At 44.9% G+C, this 18,321-nt stretch overlaps 1 protein-coding gene across 1 annotated transcript in view; it reads right to left on the bottom strand.

Moving 5' to 3' along the window:
* Positions 1–16,590, bottom strand: part of LOC8033695 (synaptogenesis protein syg-2) — a 40,312-nt gene extending 23,722 nt beyond the window's left edge. Inside the window, exons 1-4 of the mRNA XM_040213038.2 lie at positions 16,441–16,590; positions 15,692–15,836; positions 12,714–13,007; positions 3,779–4,066 (exon numbers count right to left, since the gene is read on the bottom strand). Coding sequence (XP_040068972.2) covers positions 3,779–4,066; positions 12,714–13,007; positions 15,692–15,836; positions 16,441–16,581 — 868 coding nt within the window. The 5' untranslated portion in view covers positions 16,582–16,590. The remainder of the gene's footprint in view (positions 1–3,778; positions 4,067–12,713; positions 13,008–15,691; positions 15,837–16,440) is intronic.
* Positions 16,591–18,321: the final 1,731 nt, after the last annotated feature.

Below are 18,321 nucleotides of genomic sequence, written 5' to 3'. Positions count from 1 at the left end.
TTGTATATTATGCATGCCTATTATTCTATGTACTACCACCGTATAACGACGTCATTTGATTGAGTCCCCTGTATATTACATAGATAACTGTTGCGTACAAAACAGCAAAGAAAATTATCTTCTGTTTGGACTGGTACGGTCGAGTGGTCCAATACCATGACTCTCTACCTTGCCTTGGTATAGGCGTTGCGGACTTGAATTAACCCGGGAACCGTAGTTTTGTTTCCCTGGCGCGGGAGACGTGGCGCAACTTCTTTTCGCTATCTAAACTTTCTCCAGGGGTGTTTATGCATGCGCTGAACCCTTATTTAAAAAGGACCACTTTCTGCCGCTCCTGTGGATCCTTTCTGCTTCAACTTGTATTTATATTATTCATCTACCCAAGATAATGTCCTCGCTATTTTGTTCCTTCTAAGAAAAAGATTTTGCTTCTTGTGAATTGCCTCGTCTTTCTTCATTACTAAAATTACGTCCCGGAAATATATATATATATATAAAAGACGATCCTTGACTATTTAAGAGAGCCGTCGTTTTCGTACAACCGAAGCGCAGAAATCCCGATCATCGCACAGAACAAGAAAATTCGCAGGAAAAAAGGGAGCAGCGTTTACGCTAGCGAGGAATCGAACGCTGTGAGATTTTGTAAACAGCGCTAATCCTTTCTTCGGCAATTTTTCCGGATTCTTAATTAGAATTTTAAACACCAGACAAGAAGCCACCGGTGCAACGATGCCATTAAACTGTGATTAGGTTCTTTTTATTTTTTTCGGTGCTTGAAATCGCTTGCCAAGTTTTTGTTATGTTCAACATTAGGTTCCTTCTCACTCAGAAGGCTTCCACTTCCAATTACCTCGGTTTGCCAGATCCCGCGTGCCAGGCGGCGCTGCGTCTCAACAGCGGCGTCAAGTGCAGTAATCCCCGCGACGCCAGTCACTTCAGGATTAAGAACATCAGAGCGAGCGATAAGAATTCCGCCTTGAGAATTACATGAGGCTGTCGGGATAATATTCCGCCGAATGTTTTTAGAGTGTGAGACATCATAATTATGCGAGAAGAGTAGATCTTGTTGAGTAGCTCTATCACACCTAGCGTGCAAAGTGCGTATGGCTTTATAGTGCATTGCGGTATGGTATACGGCTGCGACTAAGGGTGACGCGGCAGAGTCAAATAATAAAGAATGGTTCTGTACCGCATAATATTAATTGAAATAATAATTCCAGCGCGTCTCAATAGAAAGATAACAACATGTGTTTCTGGGAAGCGTATCATTGCGTAAGTTTCAACGCTGTAGCGCAAGTTAATAACCAACGTAGTCACCCAGAGGTCACGTGGCAACAGCGCTCGACACAGAATAAACTGTATATATAATAAAGTCTTAAGTTATTGGTAGCCCTTACTGTTTTTTTGTTTTCGTCATATGAAAAGAAACGGTAAAACGGCGTCAGGAGGATGGCAGTTGGGAAGCACAAAACGACTGATTCACAAAGTATCGCATCATCAATATTAAGCACCTCGTGAAATTATGCCCGTCCAATGAGAGGCCTCCACAACACAGACGCCATCATGCCAGCGATTTCTCAGCAATTGGCGTTACAGAGAACAAGCGACAGCGACTGACACCCTGGCTGCAGCCGCAGCCAGAGGGAAAGAGAGCTGAAAACCGAAAACCCACAGATCTTTGTTCTTGTGTGGTGCCCTGCCAACGAACGAAGACGATGACGAAGGCACTTGCTTATGCTGTCAGCGACAGTCGTCACTTTCACCATGACGCACTGAGCTCTATTTAAACACTCCTTGGATCACTCCCCGCCTCCGCTTACAAACACACACACACACACACACACACACACATGCCGATAAGGGGCCTACTAAACCACGGTCGCTCGATTCTGTTTTCCGCATCGCTGAGAACAGTCAATTCAATTCAATTTTTATTTTCAGATCAAGTAATACAAAATAAAGAGCTGGCCCACAAAAGCAGCATTCTGCTTGTATGTGGGGCCAGCCGACCAACTAGAATACATGTTGTAACAAAAACAAAGAAAGAAAGCACTCCGCAGCACAAAACTGTGTGGTTCTTTTTGCCGATAGAAACGAAGGTGGCCAAGGCGCCCGCAGTGGATGGTGGTGAGCCTGGTGGTGCTGAACAGCGGCCACATTGGCTGGCGACCAAGCCAAACCAAAGCATTGCTCCTGGCCCCTCTTCCACGCCTTTATCGATAAGCTTATATAGCTAAGATGGATCGCTGTTTTTATGAATCTCGCGGGAATCGGCAGGCCATAGCGAAGTGGCAGTAATCAAGCTGCAGTGACTTAGGACTGAGGCGGCTCTCGGTGGCGCGGAACCATCATAGGAACCTCCCAAGAAAACTCGCATCAACCAACATGTAAGTGCTGTAGAAGTCCATCCTGGGTGACTTGCCATATATTTGAGGCACCCGCTAACCTATTTAAATTTTGAAGTGCTAGTGAAGGCTAGACAAAACCTACGTAGGTCTCTATCGTGACAGGCATGCGTGCGGGAAGTCAAAAGATTTCAGCACAGCGCACTTAATTTGCGCTTTTCCGCCGGACATTAAAAAAGTAGGACATTTTGGCCACGTGATCCCGAGGCAATCTTTATTGTGCGTGCGTCCTACTTCGTGAATTACACGAGTTCAGAAACAGCGCCGAGTTCGTCGCCTGCTTCGAACAGATGACTAGGTGACTAATGTTATCGCAATGTAGATTCTGCCCAAAGCGACAACGAAGTCGATTGTATTGACCAAATCAAACATTATCATCACCATCACCGCCATTTTAACGGTGGTTCGTGTCCCTGCGGCACCCTTTCTTACCACATAGTTTCAAGGAAAGGAATGAAGAGAAGCTAAAATAGTACTGGTTGTTGAGGTCGTGTGACTTGCCCAAATGGTATACGGTACTAAACCACTGAGTGATTCCCTTTCTTCTACATTAATTTCTACAGCAGTCAGGAGTACTTCGGTACTCGAGCAGCTTCAAATCCAGCAAAAGAAGTCGGCGTCGTTACAGCACGGTGGCACACTCAAAAAGGCTTGCGTGGCCACGGCCCCTCGCGTCTATACCCACGGCATTACAGCCGTGAGCACTTCTTCATTTATGAAACATTTTTCGGTGCACCGCTGCCTAAGGTTATAACAAAATTCACTGCAAATCGCATACCAAGTGCTCGAGAATCCAAAAAAGTAACGTAGTTGTGTGTGTTTTAGAGTTATCACGCAACTGACCGCACTTCTTTTTAGCAGCACTTTTCGCATTGCCTAGCCGTGAAAAGAATACTTCTTTAAAACACCAATAAAAGTAATCCTTAAAGTATTAAAAAAAATTAACAATCCGAAATATTTTCTGTGATGCAAAAACGAAAAAAGTAATGTTCCTTACCGTCTATAGAAACTAATATTTAAAAAAAAACATCGGACGCATTATGGTATCTCCTACAGCAATCTCTGTAACAGTTATGAATAAAAGAAACATTCAACAAAAAACAGAGGCAACTTTTCATTTCTAATTTTGTTTTGATCTTTTTATTGTCTTTGCGTTTACAGCAAAGCTTATATTTGCGTGAATTTTACGCGCAGACCTTGGAAGACGTCCCTTAGGCTGCAATATATTGTGATAGTATATTTTTTTTCCTGTGCGGGACCATTGTAAGATTTTTTTCCCTGCGCGGGACCATTGTAAGATTTTTTTCCCTGCGCGGGACCATTGTAAGATTTTTTTTTTTTTTCTGCGCGGGACCATTGTAAGATTTACGTACCGACAGGCAGGACCTTGAACTCGCAGGGCGTCTTCTGGCGGCCGATCTTGTTGGCGGCCCAGCAAAAGAGCGAGCCGTAGTCGGCCTTCTCGCGCGGCACGTAAGAGGCGATGCTGCGGGTGCCCTCGGACACGAAGGTCTGCACCTCGTGGTTGCGCAGGCTGCCGTTGAACGACCAGTGGAAGCCCACCGCGGACGGATGGGCGTCCACGTCGCAGGAGACCTGCAGCATCTCGTGCGCCGCGGCGGGGTACACGGTGCGCTGCCGCGAAGAACAGACAGGAGAATCTGGATGGGAGGAAGAAAAGTATACGCGTACACTTAACTTTCATGAATGTCATAATACCAGGGGCCACTGTAATGGCCAGGTGGATCTGCTCGTACATTCTGCAGATTACATTTCGCGCTATTGAATTTGTATTTTTTTTTTCCGGTGAGAACATGCTGGAATGGCCACTGTAAACATCTGATAAGATTAGAATGGCCATGTATAGACTGGGGTAACGTAGGTTACGCTTAAAACGCTCAAACCCCAATGTACAGGACGAAAACGGTATCACTGCGTACTTGATAAAAACGATATATATATATAACGATATATAACGATATTTTTCTGGCATCATTACATCCAACACCGGAAAACAGGCGCTTCTGCAGCAACGTGAATGTTCTTGGAAACAAAGGTAATTGCTGTTTAGAATTGTCAGTGATATAGTGTTTTGCAGCTGTCACTGTGAAACATTATACAAATTGTAAGTACCAAAAACATATTTTCGTTTTGTCTGTGATTTCTTTTCTTTAAGAAGCTTCTGCCACAGTTTTATGTTGTAACAGATCATACAGCGTGAAGCAAAGAGATCGATGACTGTTTAAAAGGGACGCATGAGTCGGTTTGTTAATGTATTGTGCTAAGAGTTTGTACGGGCGTGGCCAAACAACGTGTATTGGGTGTACATAAATTTCATTGAATAAATTCACCTAACTAAAAAGTTAGAAATCAAAAATATACCTACCTACCTACCGCGTCCGTCTGCTAGCAAAAGTTACATGATCGGCGAAAAAACTGAAAGATGGCGGCTCGTACGTTTACAAATTTTTCCAGAGCTTAGGTTAAAAAAAGAGTCCATCTCAAACCATGGGGAGCGTTTGTCTTTTAATGGCGGGCGCATCATAAGGTTGTTCGAAAGTACTCGAGAGCAGCATTTTCGAGTGGTGACGAGGAGTGCAGTCGGAAGGGCGAAGACTTTTGCAGACTATCAAAAGATTTCTTCGTCTACTAGCAGCTCTTGTTGTAAACGTGCCCCATAAATCACATGAGCCCGATTGAGCAAATAAAAGCTCTCTGTAGTATAGGTTTTCTGCAGGGGCACACGACGGGCGCTTCCCTCGATCTCGGCTTTACAAGACGACGTTTCTGAGTCAAAAGCGATGCGTTTTTTACTGCGCCAATCTTGAGTGCATGGACGTTTTATTCTACCAATAAAACATGCAAATTTAAGATGAAATGATAAGGCAATAAATGTGTTGTATCGTCTTTTTTCGATAAAGATTTTTTTTACTACATGTCGTCGTATGCTTTGCACACTGCGTGTTACAGTGTCTCATTTCTTGTCTGCAACATTCAAAGGTGTCGTTTTGGGGTGGAATTCGTCTTGACTCTGCAATTAGATCCCAACTAGCGAGTGAATGTTGCCCTCTGGTACCTCTAAAACAAGCCAGCGAGAGCAGTGATCTCGTCATCGAAGCTGATGCTAAAAAAGTACGTCACTTGGTGCCTTCAGTGCCGACCCTACCTGTCGACACGTGGAGCACTGTCGACATGCAAGGGCTGTTGCGCCGATTCGACGCCCTTGGTTTGCGCACGGCCACTGTATGAAGGGGTTACAAGTGTTTCATTTCTCATTTTTTACTCGGGAACTTTTTTCTGTTAAATATGTATACCCTTTATGGACGTTTTTCGGCCACCTCTGTGCAAAATCTTAGATCATTACGTTCTCAAACCGAGATATACACCAACTCATCTCTGTGACGTCACGGCGCGGTGGTGGCGCGTCGGTCGCACTTCCGGTCTGGGGCTGTGGGCAGAAGTCCCCATGCCAGACGTGTATTCCTGCGTTGTTTTGAAGGGAACCAGACAAAAAACTGCCTTCTCGTCGAAACGCCGGGACTGGGGCCGTGCCAAAAGAGTCGAGAAAGATTTGAAGGCCAGTTTTTACGTGCTGGGTTCGTCCGAGAATCTGGATATGTGCCGTGAAAAGGGAAAAGCAAACGCCGACGGACAACGATTGCTTGGGCGGGAAGCACTTTGAGTTGAATTCACGGATACTTGTGGTCATCAGATTTATTTGTTTTATTCCAACATGGACGCCAGAAAACCATCAAGTTGTGCGGACCATCTGCGGACTACGTTCAGTGCGTCTGCAAGTTCAAACGGCCGCCTGGTCGTTCGAACTGTCGTCTGCTCTTTCAAACGTTTCTGCTTGTCGTCTGCTCTCTTAGACGACGCCGGCCTGTAGATTAAATGTTGGCCCGGTACTTGCTATACGAAGTAAGTGCAGGTCTCAAAAGACTTCAGTTTGAAGGTTGGTAAGCAGGCTCGATGTAAACAGTAAATACAAGGAGATGTTGATCATTGTTGCGAGTGGCGGTCACTGACTTGGTATGCCTAATTGACTTGGTCCGATTCTGCTTGCGATTTTCAGAATCGACGTCGACTATCTCAACTACGGTTCAAGCTTTTGCTGCCCGAGCGGCGTCGCGACTGAAAATTGCGAACGAAATCTCATCATGCGAATCAGGTTTTAGCGTGCATACTGCGGCGTCCACGCGGAATGAATCGCCACATGTCACATTATTCACGCGAAGTTTCGCGGTGTAGCGAGCCTCGGTAATTTCGCTGACGCGGCTCAAGCAGTCAGACATCGCCAGGAAGACGTAGAATCAACAATTCGAATGCGAAAAAGAGCAGGGGGACTAACACCGACGCCGACAACATCGCATTCCAAAGGTTTGTTTACGGGCGACGGCGAACTTCTTGCCCACACCCCCATCGCGCATGCGCGGCGCCGGTGGCGTCCGCTAGGGGCGCTTCGGTTTGTTTGTAAACATGAGTTGGTGTATACGGTCCCCTCCACCAGGCATTAATCCCTTTGCTTCGCGCTGTAGTCATGCATATAGTAACTTGATGTGCACATCAATTTGTGTCCAGATGGTGACATCGCAGGCCATACTGCTCATGCTATTATTGCGGGTTTTTTTTTTTGTTTTTTTCTAAGCTACTGAAACTCTTCTGTTAAAGAAAAAGTCTAACGGTCTGAGTAGCTAGGCCGCGTTTATGCAAGCTCAACGTGCTTCTGTAGATATAAAAAGCGTATCAATTTGAGCTCTCAGTTTAGACATGGGCCAGTACGGCATTTTGTTGCACGTAATCTTACTAATATTACTGCTGCAACGCGTTGTAATCTTTGGGCTATTGAAACAACCATTATGCTATATACAAAAAAGCGGTACCCTAATTGTACCTAGAGATCGCATTTCCTTCAAACTGTATGGCTGGCTTACTCGAATAATGCCAAAGGAGGAGGAAACGAACTTGAGATCACGGACGTTTACCCTTTTTAATGGGCCACAGCGCTATTGATAGATGTATCGAGAATATGAAGACAAACCAGAACGTATACGCTCTGGAGGAGATCTAGACGCCACTATAGCATCGCAAGCTATAAATGGTGTCGCTCTATTAAAGAAAGGAACAATCGGGTAAGAACAATGACCTCTTCGATATCATGACTCTGTCAGGTATACAGTGAAGTGTTCATAAATATTTAGGTGGAAAAACTGGAGATATAGTCACGTTACTTCCTCATGAAGGCCGTTTAATTTAATACTAAACTGCCAGTTTTGATACCTAACTGAAAGTAAAGACTAGTTGGCTTCATTCAAAGAGCAATATAGCGAAAGAAAAACGAGTGAGAGAAAGAATACAAATTGAAGGGTTGCACAAAGCGAAGTCGGATTAAGGCCCACGTGGACAGATGAGGCAACACTCTGCAAGTATTATCAGTTTATGGTTAAGTGTCTAAAAAAGTACTTGAAGTAAAGTACAAAGTAAATTAGAGGTCAGGTACTTCAAATACAGTCTAAAAAATCTCTGTGCGTCTAATTTCACGCACAGCACTCTCAGAGCCTATCAGCGCAGCTAACGGAGGCAGATCGGCGAATGACAATGCCGAAACATAAGTTTAGACCAAAAACGCAGTCTGAGTTGTGACATTAAGCAATGTAAAACGTCACGCTTGCATTGATTAATGTCACAACTCACTCTGCGTTTTATGGTCTAAACAGATTTTTCGGCATCGTCATTCGCTGAGCTGCCTCCGTAAGTTGCGCTGATTGTTTCTCCGAGTGTTGTGCGTGAAAGTTGACGCACAGAGGTTTTTTAGAGTGTAAAGTAGTAAGTACACCCAACGCAATGTACTTGATGCGAAGATAAATGCTTGATGTGAAGATAAATGCATTGTAATTTAAAGTAAAGTATTATAAATGCAGTGTACTTTTTAAGTAAAGTACGACTACGTATAACACGATATTTCATGATCTTTCAAACTGGCATGCATTGCCCCCGGAGTTATCGAGCGTGCATCAGTTATTTTCCAAAATGATGGCCAATATTGAACGAAGTTATGGGCTTAAGCTTAACAAGTTGGTTCATCACTTATGAATGGGGCCAGCTGAACATGAAAAACACACAGAGAAAAATTATAACATTCGCACCGCTGGACTAGCAACATTTGATAATGCCTTTTTTTTCTGCTAATCCTTGATCCCGGTTTTCTTTTTCTTTACACTCAGTTAGATTTTTTTTAATTCTTTACAAATGATTTAGGTTTTCTTTTTCTTTACACCTAGTTCAGAATTTCTTTTCCTTTAACGCATTGATTTTTCTGCTGTCGGAATGTTCTCATCCCTTCTCTTCGGTCTTCTTTAAGCGATCTTCCTCTTCTTCTACCTTTGACTGGAACTAATATCACTGCGCAGGAAAATCTTCTCTGAGTTGTGTAGTGCAACGGAAGGAGCACTAATACAGTCCTCGTCTTTTTCTTCGATGGCTACAGCCTCTAGTAGTTTACGGGCGCGTTGATTTTGATGTCGCCCCACGATGTTTACGTTGCACAACGTTGCCTCGCATTGGCATGCGCGACAATGGGCTGCAAGGTGTCCTGCTGCTGTCAAGTTTTGTAAAGATGTGACATGTTCCCTGGTTCTATCATTAATACAGCGCCCTGTCTGCGCAATATAACACTTTCTACATGTTAATGGAATGTTATAAATGACTTTTTGAGATTGGGCGTACCTTGTTTTGTGTGCGATATTACATGCCTCTTGGTTGCTACGTTGGTTTTCGTTTACCCTGCCGCACATTGAATAGCCCTTGTACGGCGCGCAGCTTATCACTTGGACCCCTTGCCGACCTGTGATCTTTTTTAGCCGGTGAGTGATGCCATGGAGATATGATGCTACCAACGTCATAAGATCAGCTCAGTTGACAAGCTCCGCATTAGCCGCGCTTCGGAAAGCCGGCCCCCTCCGTTCGCGTGAGAGTGGTGGCGCTGTCGTCGCAGCCCGCCCGGTCCGCAAGGCCGGCCACGCTCTGGACAAGCTCAAGACGCTGGCTTTTCATTCCAAAATTAGGCGGTCGGCGGCACGTCGACGGCCCTTGCGCATTTATTTTTAAGAAATGAACTCTGCAAGTAGATTCTGCTGCAGTCACGATTGTAATTATGCATGTTAACTATTTCTCCGGTTTTTACTCTATAATTCATCGGATAACAGCATGGGCGGCTACAGGTTTTTCCGCAGGAATTGAAATGAGGGGGGGGGGGGCGTCTAAATTTTAGGGGGGGGGGGGGGGGGCATTAAGATTAGAGGAGAATTGTCTTGAATTTATTAGGTGCCTTTAAAAAAACAAGGGGGGGGGGGTATGCACCCCCCCCCCCCCCCGCCCTTCGTAGGAGGTGTGTAGGGAAATCACTGGGCGCCTAGTTTTTAGTCTGGCTTCCGAGTGCGATTCTATGTTCGTGTAATACCAAAGTACACCGGGATTTATATCATAGTTGATGTCTCTCATATCCGCGCTTGCGCTGTCAGCGCCGTATGCAGTTCTCGATAAACGCTCCCACTTGTCAAAAGAACACGAACAAAATACGTCTTCTGTCTTTTATTTGTTACCACAACAAACGTTCAGCAAGGCTAAAATTGCAGATAATTACTGTGCAACGTTTATTTCTTTTTGCATAAAAAAAAATCGCGAGCAGAATGCAAAACACCACGACTGTAAAGACATGTAGTTGGTAATCACAGGACCCGAGCTTTCCTGTTTGCTGCTCCCACCTTCTTCATCGTCTCTCGATTGACGTATCTCGCATAGAAGAACATTTGCGTTAAAACAAAGAGGCATTGCGGTTTTCGAAACTGGTATTTGCACCTCCGCCTTTCTATGTCGCATTCTCAGGGTAGCTAAAATGTCTTTATTTTGGCTTGAGATGGATCGCAGAAACGTCACGAGATCAATAAATTAACATTATCTTTTATGAACTACTGCAACGTTAAGAAAATAGAAATTAACATAAAGCGAATTTAAATTAACGCATGCTTATAAACATGTCAACAAGCATGTCGCTGTCAGGCACATGGAGCATGCATACACTTACACAAGTGAACTCGTTTCACATAGTCAACGAGGGCGTCTCACCACTCGTGCACTGTTTCCGCGAAGCTGTAGTAGGTGGTGTAAAATAACGGTTCTAATATCTACTGCACTTTCACCTGTAAATCTCCAAATATACAGACACGAATCTGAGCAAATCAGCTAATCGGAAGTGATGTCTTGAAATTCTTACCCCTTAGTGACACGTCTCCGAAATGGCACGCAGACGAGAGGGAGCGAGGTTGTCACACACGTGAAAAACACATAAGAGGAATAACTCAGTTGTTTTCCCCAATAGCAGGCCTCGACTTAGTCGAATACAAATACAAAACAGCCCGCTTCCTTCGAATGACCAAGACGTCTTCAAATTGTCATTTTTTCCTGATGCCGGTTTGGTATGTAGGCAGCAGTTTACGCTTGAACTTCTGATACAAACACGGAACACCAGAAGAGGGAAGTTCATGGAATTTAAGTCCGTAGACGACGAGAACATAACGGTTCATGTGCAGAAAACCACGAACGAAAGACACAGTCATTTTTTCGAGCTGCTTGCCTTGGTGCCAAATGTTGGAAAACTGCCAAAACTAAGAAGGCACGGAGGGCTTAAATTTACCTCAAATATCCCAGGAAATGTTGTCTTGATCCGGACATTATCACACTGTCAACAGCCCTTAGTAATACACTCTGTGAACCCACACAGAAACGATGTTTCACAGCGTATCCACGGTACCGAGGCCAGCCAGACCGAACGAGTCGTGCGGACTTGGACACGAGCGCCGCTACGCGGCAGTGAATGGCAGCGCGTCACTTTTTTGCTGGGAGCTTGTCAACTTCTCCGATCCAGTAACGTTGGGTGCTACCACTATGGAATTTCCATTCTTTTTCTTTGTTTTTCACTCGATGCCTTTCTGTCCGCGCTTCAGCTTCTGGGAGATATTTTCACATAATGATACCAGTAGTGTTTCCGAATACCTAGCATCAAGTAGCCTAGATATCTGTTAAGTTAGTGTAAAGGAAAGGTTACTGACAAGTTAGAGTAAAGACAAAGAAAACCGGAATCAAGGGTTAGCAGAAAAGGAAAACGATGCATTATTAAATGTTGCTAGTCCAGCGGTGCGAATGTTACAATTTTTTACTGTGTGTTTTTCATGTTCAGCTGGCCCCATTCACAAGCATTGACTCGAGTCGAGCGGGCACAAAATAGTGATTTTCGGCAATGGCGTCAAATTCAGGTTCCTCCGACTTCTGAATGTTGCTCCGCTTGTACTGTCTTGCACACAAGGGACTAAACGTACTAGGGTAGAGAGCATGAAGTCAGCACCGTAACTGCGGAAGCAATCCCTTGCCGAGGGAGTGTCCTCACCTGATATTTTAATCTCCTCACCTGTGTTGACCGCGAACAAGAAATATCGGTAGCTTAAAAACTGCATGAAAGCCGCTCCAGTAAACCTTGTAATGCGTTGTCTACTCGGGTATTTGGTGAAAGTAAAATATGCCTCCCAGAAAATCTTCATAGTTGACAAAATGTACTTTGAAGTATGGAGTTGCAGGTTTTTCAGAAAGTATAATAGCAAAATACTTTAAGCAAGGCGAAACTACATACGCAGTGAATGTACTTCAAGTAAAGTCGAAGTTTTTTTAACGGGCTTGAAGTATTATTTTAAGTACAATGTTGTTCAGATACTTCCCAACACTTAAAAAATGTGAGTCAATATATTCCTTAAAGCAGCGTGAACATAAGCCACAAGCACCAAATGTGTATTTTGTCGTTGCTCCGTATGCATCAAATACAATAGGCTAAACCATTCGACCGCTCATAAAAATAGGTTATTAATCCGTGTATTACTCATTTACCAGGTACACTTATTAAAACATATATTGAGGCTCTGTATTTTTTTAAAATACGCTTTGTTTTATCTAAAGTCTGAGCAAAGGCAAAAGCTAGTTGCAGCCCGAGCACGAACGCGCAGAGTAAAAACACGAAGTCGCGACGCATTTGTCGCGCTTGGTGAGGTCGGTTGAGGTTGAAGCAAGCACAAAAAGACGGAAAAAAACGGTGATCCGGCGCTATTCGGTAAGCTTGAATGGCCCTATTGACCCAAAACGTTGGTAGCGCTCGGACTTTAGGCGAAACGTATTATACACCCACTGCCACTCATACGAAGGACCCTTGTTCCTGCTGGCCGGTCAGGTATCAAGTGATCCGGAAAGCAGAATGAGGGTACGCACATTGCACGCTCAGCTGAACCTCGTTGCTGATGGACTCCCCCTCAGAGTTGATGGCGACGCAAACGTAGCGCCCCGCGTTTTGCCTCTGGATGGCTTGGAAGACCAGCGACTGGTTGCTGGTGATGACCTTGGCCGCGGGGTCCGAGTGCACCTCCTGGTTGTCCTCGAAACGCCAGACGACCTCGGAGACGCGCGGGTTGGCATCGATGCTGCACTCCAGGTACACGTCCTGGCCCTCGAAGATCTCCTCCAGCCGAAGACGCTTGCCCAGTTGCAGCGTCACTAGCGGTTTGTCTGCCGCAGGGGGAAGACGGAACTGTAGTCGCGAACGAGCGGGTTGCCATCTGGTTGAATTGGGGTGCCCAAAAGGACCGATCTCTTACTCCGATGTGATTGGTGAATGAAGCTACGTTCGCCAGCTCCTTTTGATTCTTCGCGCACGTAGAAGTTACACCCTCGAAGCCACTAACCCAATTGTATGGCAATAAGCGCGAACACGTACCGAGATATACGTAGGCGGGCGTGCACAAACCTGGGCGCCTAGGCATAAACGCATATGCACTGCAGCAGATGAACAGACCCGGTGCAACTCCAAAACTCAGATACGAAAGTACGAATATTCGCAGGGCTACTCGCAAACCTATATCTAACATATACGCGCGAACACCCGCATATAAAACAAGAACGGTAAAGTATATTCACAAGGACACATTACGCTTTCAGAAATATACGAGTACATATATAAACTTATGCACAATTCCGCCTGCGCGCACACATGTGTACACATGTGCCCATGACTGAAAATAACTGTCCGTACTTGCTAACCCAGATACCACGAATCCTATTAAAATAAATGCAGACGGTAATCAAGCCATCAATGGAATTGTGCACCCCACTTTGTGGGCCAGTTTTGAGAGTCATGACGATCATTTTAAGGTCGATTGGAAAAGAACATTTAGTACTGAAACAAAAACTGCGCTTAAGAAGGTATATTTCATGACTCGTCGTGCGATGCGGATGCATCGCGGGTCAGTGAAGTACTTAGTATGCTTGATAGCATTGTTTAGCTATCAAGGGTGGATACAGAAGAAATATTTAAAAGAAACAAAGAGCTGCCTGACTAACTTTTCTGCCATTATCTTGGAAATCCGTGTTGATGGACAAAATAATTTGTAAGTTTCACGCACACACGACAAGCATTATCAGGAAAATATTTTTCTTTATTCGACAGTGTTTTATCTGGTTAGATAAACGGAGCACTTTACGTTTCTTGGTTTTAATAACATTGTGCTCGGTGCCTGGCGACGTAACTGTACAAGCTAAAAAAAAAAAAAAAGTGAGAGCCGTTTACAACTTCCTGCAACTCCGAATTGGAGCGCAGCTCTTGAGGAGGAGGAGTGAAGGGTATATTCCTCCTCCTCCCTCGTGATCATGCCTGCTAGTCCTCCTCCCCTCCTGCTACCCCTCCCTCTCCTTTACCACCTTTACTGGGCGGGGGAGGAGGGGGAGGAGGAGGAGCGGAGGGGGAGAAGGAGGAGGGGGAGGGGCGACGCCGACGCCGCACAGGCTGGAAACGGGTCTAGTGACCCCCTCCCCCCGAGGTCACGTGACCCGCCCGGACCATACTACACAATGAGGGGAGGAGGAGGGGAGGAGGAGGAGGAGGAGAGGGAGGGGCGCAATTACGCCGACGGCGACGCCGACGCCGCTCAGGCTGGAAACAGGCCCCTAAGAGCTGCGCTCTAAAACGAAATACAATAAACTAGAAGGCGCCAAATGCTTTACACCGAATGTGATCGTTATTCATTAGTCTTAGTTGGAAAAAATTATGCTCAGTGCTGAGGGAGGTTTGGCTGATTTGATCTGACAAAATCCTTTCGTGCGGCCGTCTTCAAAGAGCCGTCAAGTGAGTCCGCAATCTTCTCGCAATTAACACGGCAGAATTGAGACAACTGGTCTAGAAGCGCAGCGGTTATAACGCGAAGCCTCGCACACTCCCCACGCACCGCGCCACTCGTCATTCTCATTTGCTGTCAGAAAGTGTTCTCTGTATAATTTTTGACCGCGTAGTCATTGACCTCATTTTTAATCAAGCACAACTGCACAGGTACGTGCACACAGACACAGGAGCACATGTACACAATTTTAGAGCGCAGCTCTTAGGGGCCCGTTTCCAGCCTGAGCGGCGTCGCCGTCGCCGTCGCCGTCGCCGTCGCCGTCGCCGTCGGCGTAACCGCGCGTTGCATGCAACTCAGAGGAGATGCAACAGGTTGCATGCAACCTGACATGCAGCAGGTTGCATGCAACCTGAGATGCAGCAGCTCATAGGAGATGCAACAGGTTGCATGCAGCCTGAGATGCAGCAACTCAGAAGAGATGTAACAGGTTGCATGCAACCTGAGATGCAGCAACTCGATGAAGATGCAACAGGTTGCATGCAACCTGAGATGCAGCAACTCAGAGGAAGTGCAACAGGTTGCATGCAACAGGTCACGTGACTCCCCAGGTCACGTGACCCCCCGGTCACGTGACCCTGAGGGGGTCACGTGACCTCGGAGTGGTCACGTGACCCCCTCCCCCGAGGTCACGTGACCCCCCCCCCCCCGATGGCGTCATCGTCACTGATAACGTCACCGGCATCCGCATCGTCATCGTCATCATCGCTGATAGCGTCATCAGTGACGTCACTTATGACGTCACCGGCATCCGCATCGTCATCGTCATCATCACTGATGACGTCATCGGTATCCGCATCGTCATCGTCACATGAGTGACGTCACTGATGACGTCATCAGTGACGTCACTGATGACGTCATTGGCATCGTCACGTGGCCCCCAAGGTCACGTGACCCACCCACCCCCCCTTACCCTTCCCTCCCCCTCCTCAAGAGCTGCGCTCAAATTCGGCGTTACAGGGAGTTGTAAACGGCTTTCACTTTTTTGACTTCAGTCAAAAGCACAAAAGACAGTCCACTCACAGTGAACGTCGAGGTTGTATGACGCCTCTATTGAGCTGCCGACGATGTTTGGATTTTCGGCCACGCATCGCAGTCGCTTGCCGTTGTCCTCCCGTGTAGGCGTGTAGGCCACCACGGAGAAGATGCGGTTGCCGATCAGCATCACCTGCGTGATAAAGCGGCCGCCACAGTTGCACTCTGCTAATACCCGAATGAAATTGAACTCACAATCTGTGAGTGCACAGACAACGCAATACGGCCCAGGTAGCGAACAAGGAAGAGTGAAGTGGCATATAGAGGATGTAGCAAGATTGCCATAAATTTGTTCCTAATGTTGTGTTGCTTAGGATATTAATATGATTTGTTGTCGTAAGGATTAATAAGTGTAAGTAAACATAAATTAAGAAAAGTCCCAATATTGACAAACATACAAAATATTGCTCGTACACTATTGCTTCAGAGATCTCACATTTTGCTCTTAAAGTCTTTTGGGCCATGATATTTACACGGATTATTCTTTATTTCAACCATAATCGACCTACAGCATGTTTAGAAAGAAAACAAAGGCACGGACATTTTTTTAATGGCATATTCATAAAAATTGTGTAGCATTCCAGTGAAAAGTATGCTGGTCAGATACAGGTCGCAAACGAGTACAAACATTTTTCGGAACGGCGACCAGTTACAAATGTTATGATAGATCGAGCAAACTTTTTCGAAGCATCTGCAAACGAGCTCAGCATGTAGATGTAAATATTGTCAGAATTCACCTTGACGTGGTCCATGGGTATCTTGGCCTTGCCTCGCCACCAGGAAACTGTCGGTGCAGGGCGGGACCCGGCGGCCTCGCACTCAATCTCGGCCGCCAGACCAGCCGCCAGGGGACGCTGCTTGGACCGGATGCGAACCATTGACGGCTTCACTGCAACGATGATAGATAACAGAGCATATGACCATTACGCTCATGCAAATTACAGCGTACAAATGAAATATTTCGAACTTTGAAATCCTTGTATGTTGAGCATCGTGTCTCTGTATCAACCCGTCAATGCGAAGTGATAACGAAAATAAGCAGAGGTGGAAAACAGCAGCCCTGAAAGGTCTCATTAAAGTACTTCTCACGGCTTTATTTGAACGAATCTGTAGAGCCTAAACAAACTTGTACTTTTATATATCTAGGGTGTTCCATACGGTAAACAATGGTATCATTTTATATAGATTTTCACGAAATGGGCTTTTCCGTATTATCCTGATGAAGTTCCACATCTATTTGAAAAACCTTTAATGTCTTCCTCACGTTCTGAAGAACTTCTCAAAATGTTTTTGGTTGTGAGGGGTACCACGAGGGCTAGCATATTTGACAACGTATTCTGAGTTTGATCAACTGCACCGCAGCATTTTTTTAATATTTCAATTTTATACATACTTCCTGAAGATATCATAGATCTCTAGTGTTCTTCCGAACGATAACCATATGGTTCTGTAAGGACATGTTCTGCCTATCCTAAATCATTGTTATTATATTTTTTTTCGTGATTCTATTTAAAAATAAATACATATTTTGCATTCAGAAAAAAACAAAAATAAATTTATTATCGGTATTATATTGACAGTAAGATTGTTACTCGTGTGTCAATATTTCGTGTTTGCAGGGTGTATTTTCATATTTCATTTTTGTTTAGCAGCCCCGTCACTCATATTGCGGGCTCTGCAGTCGGAGCGTTGTGGTATATCACTTGTGTTAACAAACGTTTTTTGAAGCCTGCGTGAGTGCTTCATTTACTTACATCCAGACTAGAGTTTGGTTCAGCGACATAGAATTTGCTCGAGGCGTCCTTTGACACCCAATTAGAATGAACTCAGCGAGGTATTGAATATATATTTTATGACATATTTTGGCCGGATATATATTTATCGCAACGATCGCCTGCTCGATGAATTAATTTATTAATTTCTTTCTGCATGATAGCTCTCGCAGGTTATCGTTTTTTTTTGTTTTTTTTAAAGAAAAATGTACGCTGATATAAATTCCGAGCATTTGTGCGCAGCAAATAATATTGTGTCTGCTTGTTTCAATGAGAATATTCTTACTTTCTATCCTCGCATTAAACATATTTAACCACAAATAAAAACCATACACGTACGCGCAAATAATTTTATGCACGCAACACTATATGTAGTGTTAAATTCGATGTCGCGTGACGTGCCGTAACGAAACCTATAAACCAATTCAGTTTCCCCGCCATATTTAGCGGAAAGTTTAGGTCACAAACTATACACCAACTCATTTTCTCCGCTAAATTTGACGAGAAAATCAGTGTCGCGTGACCTACGTCATATGACCCAAACACCAATTCAATTTTTTCGCTCGATTTGGCGGGAAAATGGATGTCACGTAACCTGATGTCACGTGAACTACACACCAATGTATATTTCCCCCTAAATTTAGCGGGAAAATTTACGTTTTATGACACGACCCGAGGTGACCTTTCGGTACAAAACAGTATATAGCCTTAAAAACAAAATATATGATTACTGCTTAAACACTGCATTTTATGCATCATAAGCCTTTGAAGGTAAAGCTCCTTGGCGTTTTAACCAATAGTAATAGTAATTGTAATTGATTACTTTTTTAGAGTACGAGAATGCTT

The sequence above is a fragment of the Ixodes scapularis genome, unplaced genomic scaffold (assembly GCF_016920785.2).
Source record: "Ixodes scapularis isolate PalLabHiFi unplaced genomic scaffold, ASM1692078v2 PGA_scaffold39__5_contigs__length_11793443, whole genome shotgun sequence".
NCBI lineage: Eukaryota > Metazoa > Arthropoda > Arachnida > Ixodida > Ixodidae > Ixodes > Ixodes scapularis.
Note: the sequence above shows the minus strand (reverse complement) of the source record. Positions and strands in the feature narration are given on the sequence as shown.